Here is a 17,127-nt window from a genome sequence, read left to right as displayed (position 1 = left end):
AGGATCTGGTGGAGATCCATGAGGGTATGCGTGCCATGGTCTGTGTTATGGAGGAGTCCGTGCGGAGCATCAGCACTGCGTTGACCCTCATGGCTGAGCGCACTGCCTCCTCCATTGAGAGAGTGGTGACTCTCATGGGGAGGCAGCTCCAAGGATAGATGAGGGGTTCCTGGTGTTGCACTCGGACCTGCAAGCCCTCACACAGGCCATGACCTCAGGTGTTCAGTACAAGTGTGGGAATTGGATGAGGCACCTAGTATCCCAGCTAGGTGCCTGTCCATCAATGGTGAGCAGGGAAGTCCAGAGCGACCTCATTGGCGCATGAGCTGCTTGTCATCTCTGTGGGATCCTCTCGGGGCACTCTGGATGATGATGACAGCTCCTCCCGCCTTCTGCCAGTGACCGTGGCATCTGATGAGGCTGCGGTGACTGGTGAGATGCCAGCCATAGCACTGGCCGCTCCCTCCCAGGCGGGGCCAGCACAAGCTCCACTGGCCAGGCAACATCTGCCAAGGTCATCAGGGCCAACAAAACAGCAGAGTCAGCAGGCTGTCTACAAAGCCGGTGCAAGCGATGGGAGGGCACCAAGACGTAGCACTCGCAAATGTAAATTAAAGGCGCCATGAGCAGAAAAGGGACAAGACACAGGAGATTTTATGTTAATTTATGTTTACTTTATCTATACTGGTCTGGGAATGAAGACCAGAGAAGTTTATGTAAATAGTTTGGAATTGTCAAAATGAGATGAATTTTGTTTTTGTCATCATGGCCTGAGTATGCTTCACCTTTTTATTTTATTGGTGCAGGGTACGCCAGTACGTAGTGTGGATGTAAGTGGCCCTGAACTTTATGGCACAGGCACTGAGTGTTCTTTGTGTTCAAATTAAAGGGTCATTTCAGACATCCGGGATGGAGATAGCAGCCTTGGCAGGTGGCTGAAGCTGATCTTTGATAGCCTAGCTGTAAGAGCATTGGATCAAGGCGTCCCTGGTGTCCCTGCCTCCCTGGAGGTTACCAAGGTCTGCCTTCACTCCCTCAGCATTCTCCTCACTATGATCCTCTTCTGACTCCCTACTGGACTCATCATCTGTGGCCTGTGCAGCTGTGTCAAGATCCCCTTCCTCAAGTGCATCCCCCATTGCCAATGCCAGACTGTGGAGAGTGCAGCATGCAATCACAATCAGTGATGCCTGCTCTGAGGGGTTATTGTAGTGCTCCCCGTGAACAGTCCCGGCATCGGAAGTGCATCTTGAGAAGAGCTATGGTCCTCTCTACCACTGCCCTGTGGAGGCATGACTCATATTGTAATGCTGCTCTGCCTCTGTTCTTGGGTGGCAGAGAGGCATCATGAGCCACCTTTTCAATGATTAGCTCTCAACATCCAGCAGCCATCCATCCAGTCAGGCTGGAGCACTGAAGAGCTTCGGCACCTTGACGTTTCTGAGGATGTAAGCGCCATGGGAGCTGCCAGCCTACCTTGCACACACTTGCAGAATCTGCATCCTGTGGTCACACACCGTCTGCACATTCTTGGAGTGGAATCCCTTCCTGTTGACGAAGGCACCCAGCTGACCCGCTGGCACCTAGAAAAAGCCGGAGGCATAGAAGTTGAGGGCTACTGTGACCTTCAGAGCCATTGGCATGGGGTGTCCGCCCACATAGTCAGAGCTGATCTCAAGTCCAATCATCTGACAGATGGAGGTCACGGTCTTCCTTGAAAGTCGGAGCCTCCTTCTGCATTGCTCCTCAGACATATTGAGGTAGCTGCTTCGCCACCTGTAAACCCTGGCAGCAGGATAGTGGTGTCTTCTGCAGCCCCTTCCACCTTGGACTACCTGCTAGCCCTGCGCCCCTTGTGCCTGCGCCTCTCCTCCCACTGGTCCCTCCACTGGAAGTTGCATTAGGACATCTGACCTCCTCTCCCTTCTGCCCCTCTCTTCCTCCTCAGAGGAGGTGCCACCAGCGGAGACCACAATCCCCATTAACAGGGTAAGGGAAGGCTGTCTGATACCTGGAAGGGTCCACACAGTCTGAATCCTCCGGGGGCCCTACAGATACCAGTGAGTCCTGAAATGAGGCCTGGAAATGCTAAGAATGAAGCCCTCAACAGAGATGAAGCTGCCAAGTACCAATAAGCAACCAGCAGCAAACTATCTACCAAACTCCTCACTACTCTCACTGGCAATGCTGCCAATAAAATTCTGGCCGTAGCAATCAATGTTAAAATTGTAGTTAGGTTCTGTAGAACCTTCCTTATCAAAAAAAAACAAATATTAAAACATTTATACCTTCTAAGCATTGCTAAATCCCTACATTGCCAAATGAAATAACTTTAAATAAGTTCAAAAAAAAAGTTCAAAAATATCAAAGAAAAATGTAACTTTCCACTTTCAGTACCTCCTACCACAAATCCTGCTTCCTGATCCTCCTGGTCACTGTAGATCCATTCCCTCCCCGACCTCCGAGTTGCAGCCTTCCCCTCCCCGACCTCAGAGTTGTGGCCTCCCAACCACCACCACTCACCCCCTCCCCCCCCCCCCCCCCCCCCCCCCGGCAAACGACCTGCCTTCTCGCTGACTCACCCTCTCGCTTCTTCCCTCTCCTGGACCTGTGTTCCCTTGAAGATCCAGATCCAGTCCAAAGCTGGAGCTCCAATGTTGTGGAAGTGTGAATCCTAGTGGTGCAGAAGTGCCAAGCTGGAGCTGCTACAATCCATGTTTTTTTTTTAAGCGCTCCTGCCTCGCTGGAAGTGGAGGTCAGGGACGGCGGGGGAGGCTGCTCCAAAATGGCACTAATTGGGTCACATGGGAAACAATGTTAAAACTAATCTTGCGATGTTCAATGAGATTAGACCCCATTAACTTACCAACGTTAAAGCGAAGCAATGTTAAACAAGGAGTTACCGTAAATGGAGTTGATGTACAATTGACTCGCCAAACAGAAGCGTTACCAAATTTTCAGATAAACAACACTCCACTGTAGTGCCAGAACTTCTGGTGCTAAATTACTGGACATACCTACTACAAACATGAGGAAATATTTTTCTAATTTGCAATTTCACTGAAACTTGCTAATTTTTGCATTCCTCTTTTCATGCCCTGTTGCCAGAGTTTTAAGCCTTCTAACCTGCTGACATTCATATTATCCTTAATTTTCAGCAATTAGATAAAGAACTCACTTCTGTGTTGTAGATCTGTATTTACTGTGGCTTAAGAGGGGAAGACTGGTCCAGCTGAATGTCCACAATAGCATTTTATTGTGATAACCCTTACTATGGCAAACAAAAGTACTTTTAATTAACTGGAAATTTGTAGCAAGATAGAACATGCTTTTCAGCATTACAGTACAGATTATTTATGGGAGGAAACAGACAGATATTGGTTTGTTACAGAACATAAGGAACACTCATAGCTTTGAAATATAGGTAATTCCCTGCATTTCACTTTGACTCTTAGAGCACAGACTTTTGTTACATAGGAGTTTTAGCTGATAAAGGAAAAAGGAGATCTGTTCTTTGGAGTGTGTATGTTGAAGGGAATTGTTTGCATGATGAGGACAGCCCCATTAGTAAAAGTTAAACTGAAACAAAACACTGCAGATCATGGAACAATGCTACAGGTGGGTGCCTATTGAAAGATCAAATATATACAATAAACCCCCCCCCCTCCCCCACAATAAGCAACTATTCTGCACATTTCCAGACTGGAGCAGCCTTTTAACCACATTGTAAATGCAGTTTTGAAGTGACTTTATTTTTGCTGTGGATTAATGTTCAAAACAAGATTGGAGAATACAACAAATTTACTTTAATGGGAATAAAATACTGACACACCCTTTGAATCTAAAATGTGAACCTAACCTTGTACTCAATAACTCAATCACCAAGTGATAAGTGATAAATATGTAATTCTTCCAGAGTGTTGCCTCTTGCCTTAATGAATTTTCCATTGATTAATTCAGTGAATTATTAAGGATTGATGATCTGTTGTCTGCATACTTTTGGTGGAACAGTTGAATAACATTTATAAAGCTGGGCTCTGCCCTCCCAGTAGAGAGCAGGTGTTCAGCTGATGTAATCTCAAGCTTCTGACAATCTAGCTCAGAATTAGTCAGAAGTAGAAACAACACATTTAGCTTAAAATAGTGCTCCAGTTTCCAATTCATATACTGGTTGAGATGTGTCTGGTCTCCATTCAGTGCCTTCTGATAACAGTGCAACTGAGATTGGGAACTCTGAACTTTGTGTAGTGAGGTCAGTTAATCAGTCATTTCTGTAGATTTCATTTTCAAAATTAAAAACAGTTGAACTATAAAATGGCCCCAGTATTAGCTTTGGGCAAGGTGGGGGGGGGGGGGGGGGGGGGGGTGGGTATGCTGTTTTGCAGTTGGAAAACCCAGATTAAAGTGTTTCACTCAGGTGAAACTGTGACGCAGGACCTGGTTAACATTTCTTGTCTCTGTTTCCTGGCTGCAGCCAACCAGACCAAGATTGAAGGCCAGAGTTTGGTGGTGGGGAAGTATTGGATGGGAAACCAGAAGAGTCAATGTTGAGATTGGAGGCTGCAGTTAAGGAGCACAGCAAAAGGAAAGATGGATTGGAAAGACTGGATCGGGGGGTGGTGGGGGGCGCGAAGATCGGAGATCTTGACTCAGGGCTGGTTTGGAGAGGGGGGTCAGATTGTGTTGGGGGGAGCAGGTAAGTGGAAAGACACTGCTGAATCCAGCAGTCCTCACCTCCCTTTAGCTGCTGGGTTAAATTTAAAATAGAGATTAAATTTGAGGCATGCAGTTCTTATATTTCAATGATGGACCCACCTCCTGGGAACAGGATGGTTGCCTGTTCCTGTCCTGCCTCTATTAAAATGGCAGGTTGGGGTTAAATTTGAGAATTTTAACATTTTAAAATTCCTTCCATTTTGGGGATTAAAATTCCCCTCAATGACTTGATTTACACTGATGTACTCTCTGCTATCCTACCCACACTTTCTGACTATTCTGTTTACAGATATCGTCTTATTTGTCACATTTCTGTTGGGTAAAACTTATTTTTAAATTCACTTTAGAAAAATAGATTTGCATTTATATAGCAACCCCGGGATGTTCCAAAGCACTTTACAGCTAATGAAGTATTTTTGAAGATTAGCCACAGTTATGTAGGAGATGCGGCAGCCAATTTGAGCACTGCAAGGTTCCACAACCAACAAGTTAGATAATGACCAGATAATCTATTTTAATGATGTTGATTGAAGGATAACTATTGGCCCAGGACATCAGGGAGAACTCATGTACTCTTCTTCGAAATAGTGCCTTGGGATCTGTTACATGGGGCAGACAGGCCTTGGTTTAATGTTCCATCTGAAAGGCAGCATCTCTGACAGTGCAACGCTTTCTCCCTCAGTACTGCATTGGAGTGTCGGCCAAGATTTTTGTACTCAGTCACTGAAGCGGAACTTGAATCCATGACCTTCTGACAGAGGAGAGAGTGTTAACACTGAGCCATGGCTGAAACCTGAAATAAAATTATCTTATAATAATTTTGGGGATTTTATGACCACTTTCGCTCAATGATTTCACAGCAGTTGCTGTAGGGGGCAAGAACTACCTTACAGTTTGGAAACTTGCTGTTTTCAATAATATGTTCTTGAGGGGTTGATCAAAGGATTCATTTTTTAATTCATTCATGGACTGTAGGCGTCACTGGCTAGGCCAGCATTTATTGCCCATTCCTAATTGCCCTTGAGCAGGTGGTGGTGAGTTGCCTTCTTGGACTGCTGCAATCCATGTGCTGTAAGTACACCCACAGTGCTGTTAGGGAGGGAGTTCCAGGATTTTGACCCAGCCACAGTGAAGGACTGATGATTATATTTCCAAGTCAGGATGGTGAGTGACTTAGAGGGGAACTTGCAGCTGGTGATGTTCCCATGTATCTGCTTGTCCTTTTAGATGGTAGTGGTCGTGGGTTTGGAAGGTGCTGTCTAAGGAGCTTTGGGTGAGTTTTTGCAGTGCATCTTGTAGATGGTATACACAGCTACCACTGTGCGTCGGTGGTGGAGGGAGTGAATGTTTGTAGATGGGGTGCCAATCAAGCAGGCTGCTTTGTCCTGGGTGGTGTCAAGCTTCTTGGAGTGTTGTTGGAGCTGCAATAATAGAAGCAGATGGAGAGTATTCCATCACTTTCCTGACTTGTGCCTTGTAGATAGTGGACAGGCTTTAGGGAGTCAAGAGGTATGTTACTCACTGCAGGATTCCTAGCCTCTGACCTGCTCTTGTAGCCACAGTATTTATATGGCTAGTTCAGTTCAGTTTCTGGTCAGTGGTAACCCCCAGGATGTTGATAGTTGTGGATTTGGCAATGGTAATGCCATTGAACATCATGGGGCAATGGTTGCCTTCTCTCTTATTGGAGATGGTCATTGCCTGGCACTTGCATGGCGCAATTGTTACTTGCCACTTGTCAGCCCAAGCCTGAATATTGTCCAGGTCTTGCTGCATTTGGACATGGATATATTTGTCCAATTTTTAGTATCAGTGTACTGGATTAAATTTAGTACTATAGTACGTTATATTCTCTCTTTGAGTTGGTGGATATTACACATGCAACAGAGCTTTTACAAGCTAAAGTAATGCATATGTACTTACGATTAAGTGGAAATATAAATCAAAAGTCAATAGGTGCTACTAATGAGTAAAAATTATAATGCATAAATATAAAGTCAGTGGTGGATTAATTTTCTAGGTATTTTACACAGGGGGTGGGGTACCCCCAGATTAAAAGTTGATAGCTCTCCTTGCATCCATTTAATGGTTGTTGGGCTGTTAATTGGCTTGAGGTGAGCCTTCTGACCCTCTCAGAGAGGATGGGTGTGGGGTGCCAGGGTGGAAAGGACAAGGGAAATGCTGGGGTCAGATGGGAGAGGGTGGAGTGGGGAGGGCGTAATACCTTGGGTGAAAGCCTTGGATGGGCTTGGGGTCTGAAATGGAGGCACCTGGTTTCACCTGGTGAACTGGACACTTAACATCGTCTACCATGCTGCGGGTAAAATCTTAGCGGTGATGGGATGAGGCCCTTAATTGGCCACTGGAGGGCCTTAATTGGCCCACAGGCAAGTGAATCACCCAATGACTCCTCTGCTGCTGGTAAAATTGCAGTGTTGGGCATCTAGGTGCCAGAAATGGTGCCACTAGCATGGCACCCAATTTTACGATCTCTGCCACTGCCTCTATCCCGGCTTGCCATCCTGCTCCCAGGAGGCCATAAAACTCCAGCCTCAATTCCTATAACTTCTGGAGAAATGGAATAGATTTTCTGTTTGAATAATAAGTTGCTTAATACTTGCACAGTGAATTAAATGTGTTTCATCTTTTTGTACTGTCTTCAGTTTCAATATCCTGATTGGAATTGAAATATGATCTGTGTTATCAAAGCCTCATGTTAGTATATGAGGGCCTTTGGCCTTATAGAACCCTAGAACTCGATGAATTGAAGTATCATGGCAAATTTCTATTATCTACTTCAATTTCTTTGAAGTCCGGTTAAACCAATTAAACCAACCTTAAATATAATGCAACAAACATGAATCTCAGAATAAATAGTTTAATGTGTTATGATCCCAGCTGATGTTATTACTGGACAAGTCCCAAATCCCAGGGTGGAACCCGGCTTGATAGACCCTAACTTTTTTTAGATACGTGGAGACTGGCTGCTGAACAGTCACAGGAATCAACTGATAAACTTTTAACAAAAGAATAAAACATTTATTACACAATAAATAATGAACTATATTACAATTTCCTTCACCCACAACTATACCTCTACAGATTTATAAGGAAAGCTATCTTATACTCTAAAGTTTTTTTTTATTCACTCATGGGATGTGGGTGGGTGTCGCTGGCATTTATTGCCCATCCCTAATTGCCCTTGTTCAGAGGGCAGTTAAGAGTCAAACACATTGCTGTGGGTCTGGAGTCACATGTAGGTCAGACCAGGTAAGGATAGAAGATTTCCTTCCCTAAAGGACATTAGTGAACCAGATGGATTTTTTACAACAATCAGCAATGGTCATCATCAGACTTTAATTCCAGATTTTTAGTGAATTCAAGTTTCACCATCTGCCATGGTGGGATTCAAACCCAGGTCCCCAGAGCAATACCCTGGATCTCTGGAACACTAATCCAGTGACAATACCACTATACCACCACCTCCCCACAGTAAGTATACAGTCCATGTAAACCAATAGGCGACCTGTGGTCAGGCACCGCTCTCTGAAACCAAACAGATGTGATGGATCCCTCATCAACTTCCTCAGACGCTTGTCACACCGTGAGCCAACTGGTCTCACTGAGCCCGTCTTTCACACGAGGGTTTCCAATCTTCACCCTCCAAGGACTCAATTTGGAATCTTCTCCCAAGCAACGTTTTCTCTCAGATGCCTTCCACAAGGGTCCACCTCCAGGGTTTTGAACTCTCCTTAAGATGTTCCTCTCCACTGGATCACCATGTGCATTCAAACTTCCTTCCATGCACGGTCTCTAAAATGCTCAGCCATGCCAACAGAACACCGCTGCTTCATGTGCCCATAGTAAAGAGTTGCAGACCTTTGGCTGTCTCCTTGGTCATTCTGGCTTCGTGCATGCATATTATCACTTTAAATCTGCATCCTGCAGCTTTGTTCTCATTAAGCTTGGAGCCCTCCACTCTGCTACTTACTTTCACTTCCACAGAACAGAACCTTTTCCAGATTCCTGTCCTTTGACTAGACTGTCCTCTTGGATCTTCCTTGTTCCACTTCCCTGGATTTTGGGACTTTCTTCTTTAGTTTCTGAAACCTGCTTCTCTGCAGCTTCCTCTCCTGATCAGCTTCTCCTGGCAGCTGGTTTCAACTTTAATTTGGGACTTGCTATCTGTCCCTCTGCTGTCCAGCCTCTCTGGAGTCCTGGCTTCTGCTGGCAACTGCTTCCAACTGAACTGAAACCACTCTTCTGTTTCTGTGGGTCCCTCTCTGGATTCCTGTTGCTAGGCTTCAGCACAGTTTTTTAAACATTGTTTTAACTTTCCTAAACCACAATCCACCATCCCCAATAACACAGCTTTCCACTTCAAGGGTCATAAAACTGATTAGAAACGCAGGTGCACAAACAGAGCTTGAGACCTGCTGTCTCCACTCAAAAATGAAACTAGATCCCAGGTTTCACCTCTTAAGCCACAAATAGAAAATAATATCAATTGAACTTAAATGTGAAGATGTACTTTATTCCTAACGCACTTAAATATACATATAACTTACTTAAACTATCTTTATTTCCTAAAAAATGTAAGGGTGGAATTTGGCTGAAAATCTCATTATAGAGCATAAAACACATTTCTGTCTGGGTGCACAGTCAAATTGTTTTCTATTGCAGCAAGTCAACTTAATTTCTGACCTATTGGACCATCACACAAAAAACTTTCACATTAGGTTTGTATGCTAATCTGTTAATTGTATTCATAAAAATCAATCAAGGGCTTATTTGTTAACAGCATGAAAATCATTGTTTTATGTTTTTTTGGTGATGCAATTTATTTAATTCAGCAAGGTGCCAACTTCTATGAAATTTACTAGTCATTAATGAATATTAGTCATCCACTGCTGTGATCTACAAGAATCTACAAAATTGTTCAATCTGCTAAAATCATTACATTGTGTATGTGGCATCCAATTCAACACTACTAGTCTTTTTCCTACAAGCAGAGAGCTAACAAAACAAAAACAGAATTACCTGGAAAAACTCAGCAGGTCTGGCAGCATCGGTGGAGAAGAAAAGAGTTGATGTTTCGAGTCCTCATGACCCTTCGACAGAACTTGAGTTCGAGTCCAGGAAAGAGCTGAAATACTAACAAGTCTCTTTAAAGATACCCCAAACATGGCAACTTAAAATTATGCCCTTTGCATTTTTTTTATGGCCTCGTTTCGGCAGGAATGGGCCGTAAAATGTGGCAAGCCGTTCAAAAGTTTATTGACTTTAGCAGGACCGTAAAATTCTGCCCAACATCTTTACATTTTTTAAAAACAAGTGTATCTATAGCAAAAGTTTGTCTTCTAGGTTTCAGCAACACTTGCCCAGGCTGATGCAATCAACAGTAATGATTTTACAAAGATGAAGCTAATAATAAACTGCTAGCATATATTCCCTATCTTTTTAAACTGAAACATATTTTAAAAAGTGTTGCACCAGGACACTACGCCACAAAGTAATTGTACATGAGTTTGCATGAATGACTTCCCAAATGGCTCCTAATCTCAAGTGTCCTAATCTCAAGTGTACTATCAGCGAAGCTGCTGAGTGAAGGGGAAGAAGTTTTGCTGGAAGAGAGGAAGGAAAAAATTCAGTCTGGATTTATCAGGTAACAATAGCTGTCACAGATGTAATGAGTAGGCTCCTTCTAAGTGGTAAACTACTATATAGTTGCAAATTAGTCTTGGCATAGGATTACGAATAGCCCATCCTCTTTGTCAGATCATTTTACATAATGGGGGGGGTGGGTGGGGGGGGGGGGTGGGGGGTGCGCAGCGAGAGGAAAACAATAATTACTTAGAACAGTAATAATGTGTAGGTTTCCTTAGTGACACTTCAAATCACTTTATATTTGCAGTTCATTCCAATGCCGGTGCTTTACGGAGTCTTTCTTTACATGGGGGCCTCATCACTGAAAGGAATTCAGGTGAGAAGTACAATGATAAAACAGATTTTCCACTACAACATGTATAGGAATTATACCTATCACATGTGAAATTTGTATTGGTATTGAATAATATGAAGAAAATAAAATGTATCTGGAGCCCAAAACATTTTAACTGCCTTGTTGAACAAGTAAACAACTTTGGATATATTTTATGTACTTATTTAATGCTGAGTTGTACAATTGTAGGTTTTCAATTGTTATAAACTTTATGTAATTTAACAAGTTTACAGACATCAAAGGGAAAATGGAACTAAACCTTACTTTCTTCATATACTATATTCAGCATTGTTAGAAATGGCATTGTGAGTTTACTTCTGCCTTGTGAAAGAATAATTCCCAGTTAATATAGAGGAAAAACCAAACACACAAGTTGGAAATTTTTAAAATAAAAATACCTGGAAAAACTCAGCAGGTCTGACAGCATCTGCGGAGAGGAACACAGTTGACGTTTTGAGTCCGTATGACTCTTCAACAGAACCAAGTAAAAATAGAAGAGAGGTGAAATATAAGCTGGTTTAAGGGGTGGTGGGGGGGGTGGGGGGGTGGGGGGTGGGGGGGGTGGGGGTGGGGGTGGTGGGGGGGGGGGGGGGGGGGGGGGGGGGGGGGGCGGGGTGGAGTGGAGATGCGGTGGGACCAGTAGAGCTGGATAGAGGGCCAGTGATAGGTGGAGATAGCCAAAAGGACAAAGAGGTGTTGAAGGTGGTGATATGATCTAAGGAATGTGCTAATTAAGGGTAGAAAGCAGGACGAGCAAGGTACAGATAGCCCTAGTGGGGGTGGGGTGGGGGGAAGGGATCGAAATAGGCTAAAAGGTGGGGATAAAACAATGGATGGAAATACATTTTAAAATAATGGAAATAGGTGGGAAAAGAAAAATCCATATAAATTATTGGGAAAAAGGGGGATCAGAAAGTGGGTGGGGATGGAGGAGAGAGTTCGTGATCTAAAATTGTTGAACTCAATATTCAGTCCGGAAGGCTGTAAAGTACCTAGTCGGAAGATGAGGTGCTGTTCCTCCAGTTTGCATTGAGCTTCACTGGAACATTGCAGCAGGCCAAGGACGGACATGTGGGTGTGAGCAGGGTGGAGTGTTGAAATGGCAAGCAACAGGGAGGTCTGGGTCATGCTTGCGGACAGACCGAAGGTGTTCTGCAAAGCGGTCACCCAGTCTGCATTTGGTCTCTCCAATGTAGAGGAAACCGCATTGGGAGCAACGAATGCAGTAGACTAAATTGAGGGAAGTGCAAGTGAAATGCTGCTTCACTTGAAAGGAGTGTTTGGGCCCTTGGACAGTGAGGAGAGAAGAAGTGAAGGGGCAGGTGTTGCACTTTCTGCAGTTGCATGGGAAGGTGCTGTGGGAGGGGGTAGAGGTGTTGGGGGTGATGGAGGAGTGGACCAGGGTGTCCCGGAGGGAACAATCCCTGCGGAATGCCGCCGGGGGGTGAAGGGAAGATGTGTTTGGTGGTGGCATCATGCTGGAGTTGGCGGAAATGGCAGAGGATGATCCTTTGAATGGGAGGCTGGTGGGGTGATAAGTGAGGACAAGGGGGACCCTATCATAGTTCTGGGAGGGAGAGGAAGGTGTGAGGGCGGATGCGCGAAAATTTTTTGTCAAGTATCATATGTCTAAGTATAATGCATACCCCAACTTGGACAGCAAATATTTTAGGCATCCATTTCTCCCCTTACACAGGAATTTAGGAAAGATGAAAAATATATTATACCTGAAGATTTACAGTAGTTTGTTTTATTTTCCTGTTTGTTAATTATTTTAAAATCTGTCTCTAACTGATATTTCAGATTGTAAATAAAGATTTTACAAATTTAACATGTAATATATATTTGTAATGAGTACTGTAGATGAACCTGATCTTTTGAAAATGACCAACCTTTTTAAAGTTGTATTAAATCTTGTTTTTTCTAGTTCTTTGATCGTCTGCAACTATTTGCGATGCCAGCCAAACACCAACCAGATTTTATCTACCTGCGTCATGTGCCTCTGCGCAAAGTTCACCTTTTTACACTCATACAGCTCACCTGTCTGGTCCTGCTATGGGTCATCAAAGCCTCACCTGCAGCTATTGTCTTTCCTATGATGGTAAAATTTATGTTCTTTTTAAATGTATTTACTTCATTTTAAAGTTATTTTCCTCTTCCCACCTTTAGGTCTCTTTGGGATTCATACCATCTTCTGCCCAAGTGTGGGCAGCTGACCTGATCTGGGGCCCCTGCCAAAGTTGCACTGTAACTTTCTGTCAGGAAATATACAAAAATGGCCTTGATAGATGCTTACTTATTCTTTCCTGCCCCACTATAGCTCATAATGTGCTTTTAGGTTGATATTTTCTGTTTGTAAAGCTTTTTATTCACATAAAACAAGCATAAATCCAGAGCAATTTTCATTTCTTTTTAATGAATTTTCAGAAATTTCTTCCTCAAGAAAGCCTTTACTTTAAATTTTTATGAATGTTGCCAACATTATGTCATCTTTAGCTTTTTTAGGGTGACTTCCACTCAAGTTAAACCCCTCACTTTTGACTTCTCATTCATCTCATACAATGTAAAGTTCATGCACTTGAATATCTAGGCTGACGCTTCAGTGTAGTACTGAGGGAGTGCTGCACTGTCAGAGGTGCCGCCTTTCAGACGAGACATTAAACAGAGGCCCTGTCTGCTCTCTCGTGGATGTAAAGATCCCATGATGCTATTTTGAAGAACAGGGAGTTGTCCCTGGTGACCTAGACAGTATTAATCCTTCAATCAACATCACTTTTGTTTTTAAAAAAAACAGATGATCTGGTCATTATCACATTGCTGTTTGTGATGCCTTGCTGTGCGCTAATTAGCTACTGTGTTTTCTACATTATAACAGTGACTATACTTCAAAAGTAATTGATTGGTTGTAAAATGATTTGGGACATCCTGAGGTCATGAAAGGCACAATATAAATGCAAGTTCTTTCTTCCTTTAGAGCTACGAGCATGTAAAGGGCAGACAGTAATCACAGTAGCGAAGGAAGTTTTTCTTTGATATGTTTAATTACCTGGGTGGAGTATAGATTACTATGTAGATAAACAAATAGAGGCAACAGTGGGCATAGGAGGCATACTGCTGCCAGCATGCTGGATAGTGGGTGAACTGAGAGACCAAGTGTAAGAATTTGATAATACTATTCATTTTTAGGGTTCTAACTTGGTCTGAAGTAACATCTATGGATTTTATTTTAACGACTTTTTAAACAGTTCGATTTGAATTCTTGCTAGTGGAACGTTTTACAGTTAAGGCTGTGAACAGGTGGCAACGGTTTGTGAGGAATTGATGTTAATGGATTTTATGAATTTGAAGGTGTGTGCCTTGAGGGTCTGGGTTCATCAGTTGGATGTTATCTTGATTGTATTGGGTGCAATTAAGAGCTTTTTATCAGCTTTGAAGAAATGGCTAAAAGGTAGCTTGAACTTAGCTTGAAACTTATCTTTGAACAAAATCATGTATTGGTTTAATTAATTAACCATATCTGTAGGGCAGAACATATGTATTAAAGGGAAACCTTTCTTTTTTGATATTATGGTAGGAAGTGTAATTAACATTTGTTCTTAATGGCTTTAGTATCAGTGGGTTTTGGGTTAAATGTGTCGAAGAGCATGTAACTTCGTTTGTAACTGCTCTGTATCTACAAGGATGTGTCATTTGTTCACAATGGAATGTAAACTCTGAGCACCCAAGGAATAAGAGATGGATATTTGTCTTCAGTCTACCTGACTGTAGTTACAGCCGTGGTGGGGTGACACCAGATGAACCACACCCTAAGCCAATGGAAAAGGTGAATTTGGACTATTTCCAAATAAGGGATTCTGGATTATGAGAAGTAGGGATAAAAATTGGAAAATCAGTGTATTTATTGGCACAGTTTCACCATGGCTCCTGTGATATGATTCTTCTGACTCACATTATCATCACTTCACTTAAGAGACGAGAAGAAAGGCAGCACCTGTGCTGGCAATGCTCGAGGAATTCTAGGACCTTGAAGTATGAGAAACTTCCATGTTGTCTTCACTGTTTTTTGTTAAGTATATGTAAAATCTTGCTTAATAAATGCTATTTGATTCATAAATACTAGTTATTCATACCTTGTTAGGACAGGCACAACTGAGCACACCATTTTTAGAATTTAAGAATTTGGAACTTAGAGATTTTGATTAAAATGATTTTATACCTTGAAACACCGAAACCTTACACATGGGCTACCTGGACCTCAGTGGTTGAGAGCCTGAGCAGACCGTGGCTCAGTGGAGAGGTTGTCACTAAGATGTGCCATCTTAAAAGGAACAGACATGCAGACACAATCCAACATCTGCATTACACCATCAGCCAAAATGGAATTCTGTATCATCTTCAACTTGTATGCCACAGGAGGCTTTCATTTATTTACAGCAAATATCTGTGACATCAGCCAGTTTAATGTGTACCACTAAATAAAACAAGTGATGGGCGCTCCATTTCACCATGCAACTACCTGCAAACTTTGACAGTAAGCAGCAACAGGCAAATGCATTTTGACTTTCCTCGGACACATGGCATCATAAGTGTACATGTGGACGTTTGTGCACTTGTACGCAATTTTGCACTTTAATTGAAAGGAAGGACTGCTACTGTATGAATGTTGAATCACTGGCTGAAAATCATTCAGGTAACCTTTTCCAGAGAGCACTCGTGACTTGTACATCAGCCAATCATGCTGCAACCATGGCTCATCATACCTGTACCTCATCCTCAGCAGAGCAGAACTATAATGAGGTACAATCCAAGGGAGGGAGCTCACATATTAGCCATTTGGACCATTTGTGGGGGTCTTTACAACATGTATCTGAGAAATTTTCCAGATATTGTCATTGTGTGTGACATATAGTACACATCTCACTATGGACAAAAGCTTCATAGAACGTAGAAAATAGGAGCAGGATTAAGCATTGCCTGAGCCGCAGCAATTAATCATGGGATACAAGACGCAGGAACCATCATCGCAAAAGCAGCCCGTGCAGGCAGAGCAACTGCTTTGTCATAAACCATGATGATTTATTCTGAGAATAAAGCTGCACTTGACATAGCAGGACAGATTTGTTAACTAGCATCTCCTGCTTTTTGCACCTTTCCTCTTTAGACCTGTCATCCTTATATTGTCTTGGCATTCCTACTGTTATTTGGATTTATACTGTATATATTAAAAGACTGATTTCAAGGTTTGTGAGGTTTTTTTTCATTTGCCTGACAGTATTTCAATAGATATGATCTACTTGCTCTGCTTTCCCTTCATGCCTGTGAACTAGTGTAACTTGAAGTAGCTCATGTACTGTTCCTATGCAAATCTTTAAGGATTAGCTGGTGGTTGACAACTCTTGCAAGCTTCTTATGATTTCAGTGGCCTCTAAGTCCATGCACTGGTGATCCAGAGGGATTTGTATCTGTGCCAGGAATGTCCTGTTTTGTACTCAATGTTTGCATCCTTTTACAGATATCATCTGTCATTGTGGTACATTCAGGACAACCTGGGACTGACAGTGGTAGACCTGCCAATTTTATGCTTTTGTGGAATTGCATGCATGTCTTGACTGAAAGCTACGACCTCTCTCAGGCCACTGATCTGGTCAAGCACAGATCACTGGACTGCGATGAATTATCTGGTCTTTCCCTGATATTTGTCTCAATTTGGTTTCCAAGTGCATCAAAGTTTACGCCATGAGTGATAGCATTTAGGAGATGGTGTGACTGTGATTTTTCTGCACCACGAAGGTCTCCTTTGCGGTTGCCAAGTAGTCACCGGTCATGTGTACTGTAGACAACTTCTTCAGTTATGGCACCCATAAGGATATCAGCAAAAATCTAACTAACATTTTCAGACTCTAGCCAGACCACATAACCAGCATATGGGTTAAGGATTACAGTGACTAGTGTGCACATTGATGCTAATACACCATCCTTCATTTGAAAGCTGGCCCTCCTCAGTTATGAATCATGATTGAAACAGCAGGTCCAATCAACATCATGGACCATCAACTTGCATCATGCTGTCCTTCTCTGGTCATCAACACTGCCCTTTGGTCACCTATGCCCTATGACCCACCTTGTGCCCGCTCCTCAAAATCACTGATAACATGCGGTATTGTATTTTGGATCACCTATTTTAGGGATTCAATTTAAGCAGAGTGGACTGCAGCCATTATGGTGAATATGTTGAGTTTAATCAGAAGATAAGACTGGATATATAACACACTAGTTATAAGGCAAAAACATATAACCATAATAAGTAACAAGTACTGGATCCAATCGTACAGGATAGCTGGCATATACAAACAAGTTTTCTCTTTCTCACCTCTTGGTACCTTGTTTCTTCTCGAAATCTCCACAAATTA

The 17,127-nt window shown here is 42.8% G+C and overlaps 1 protein-coding gene across 1 annotated transcript in view; it reads left to right on the top strand.

Moving 5' to 3' along the window:
* The window catches only part of LOC121273232 (electroneutral sodium bicarbonate exchanger 1-like), a 595,872-nt gene that overhangs the window by 549,058 nt on the left and 29,687 nt on the right, over positions 1-17,127 (top strand). The window contains exons 23-24 of the mRNA XM_041180250.1: positions 10,631-10,699; positions 12,645-12,818. Of these exons, the coding sequence (XP_041036184.1) occupies positions 10,631-10,699; positions 12,645-12,818 (243 nt within the window). The remainder of the gene's footprint in view (positions 1-10,630; positions 10,700-12,644; positions 12,819-17,127) is intronic.

Source organism: Carcharodon carcharias, chromosome X (assembly GCF_017639515.1).
Source record: "Carcharodon carcharias isolate sCarCar2 chromosome X, sCarCar2.pri, whole genome shotgun sequence".
Taxonomy (NCBI): Eukaryota; Metazoa; Chordata; class Chondrichthyes; order Lamniformes; family Lamnidae; genus Carcharodon; species Carcharodon carcharias.
The sequence above is the reverse complement of the archived record's forward strand: the minus strand, read 5'-3'. Positions and strand labels throughout refer to the sequence as shown.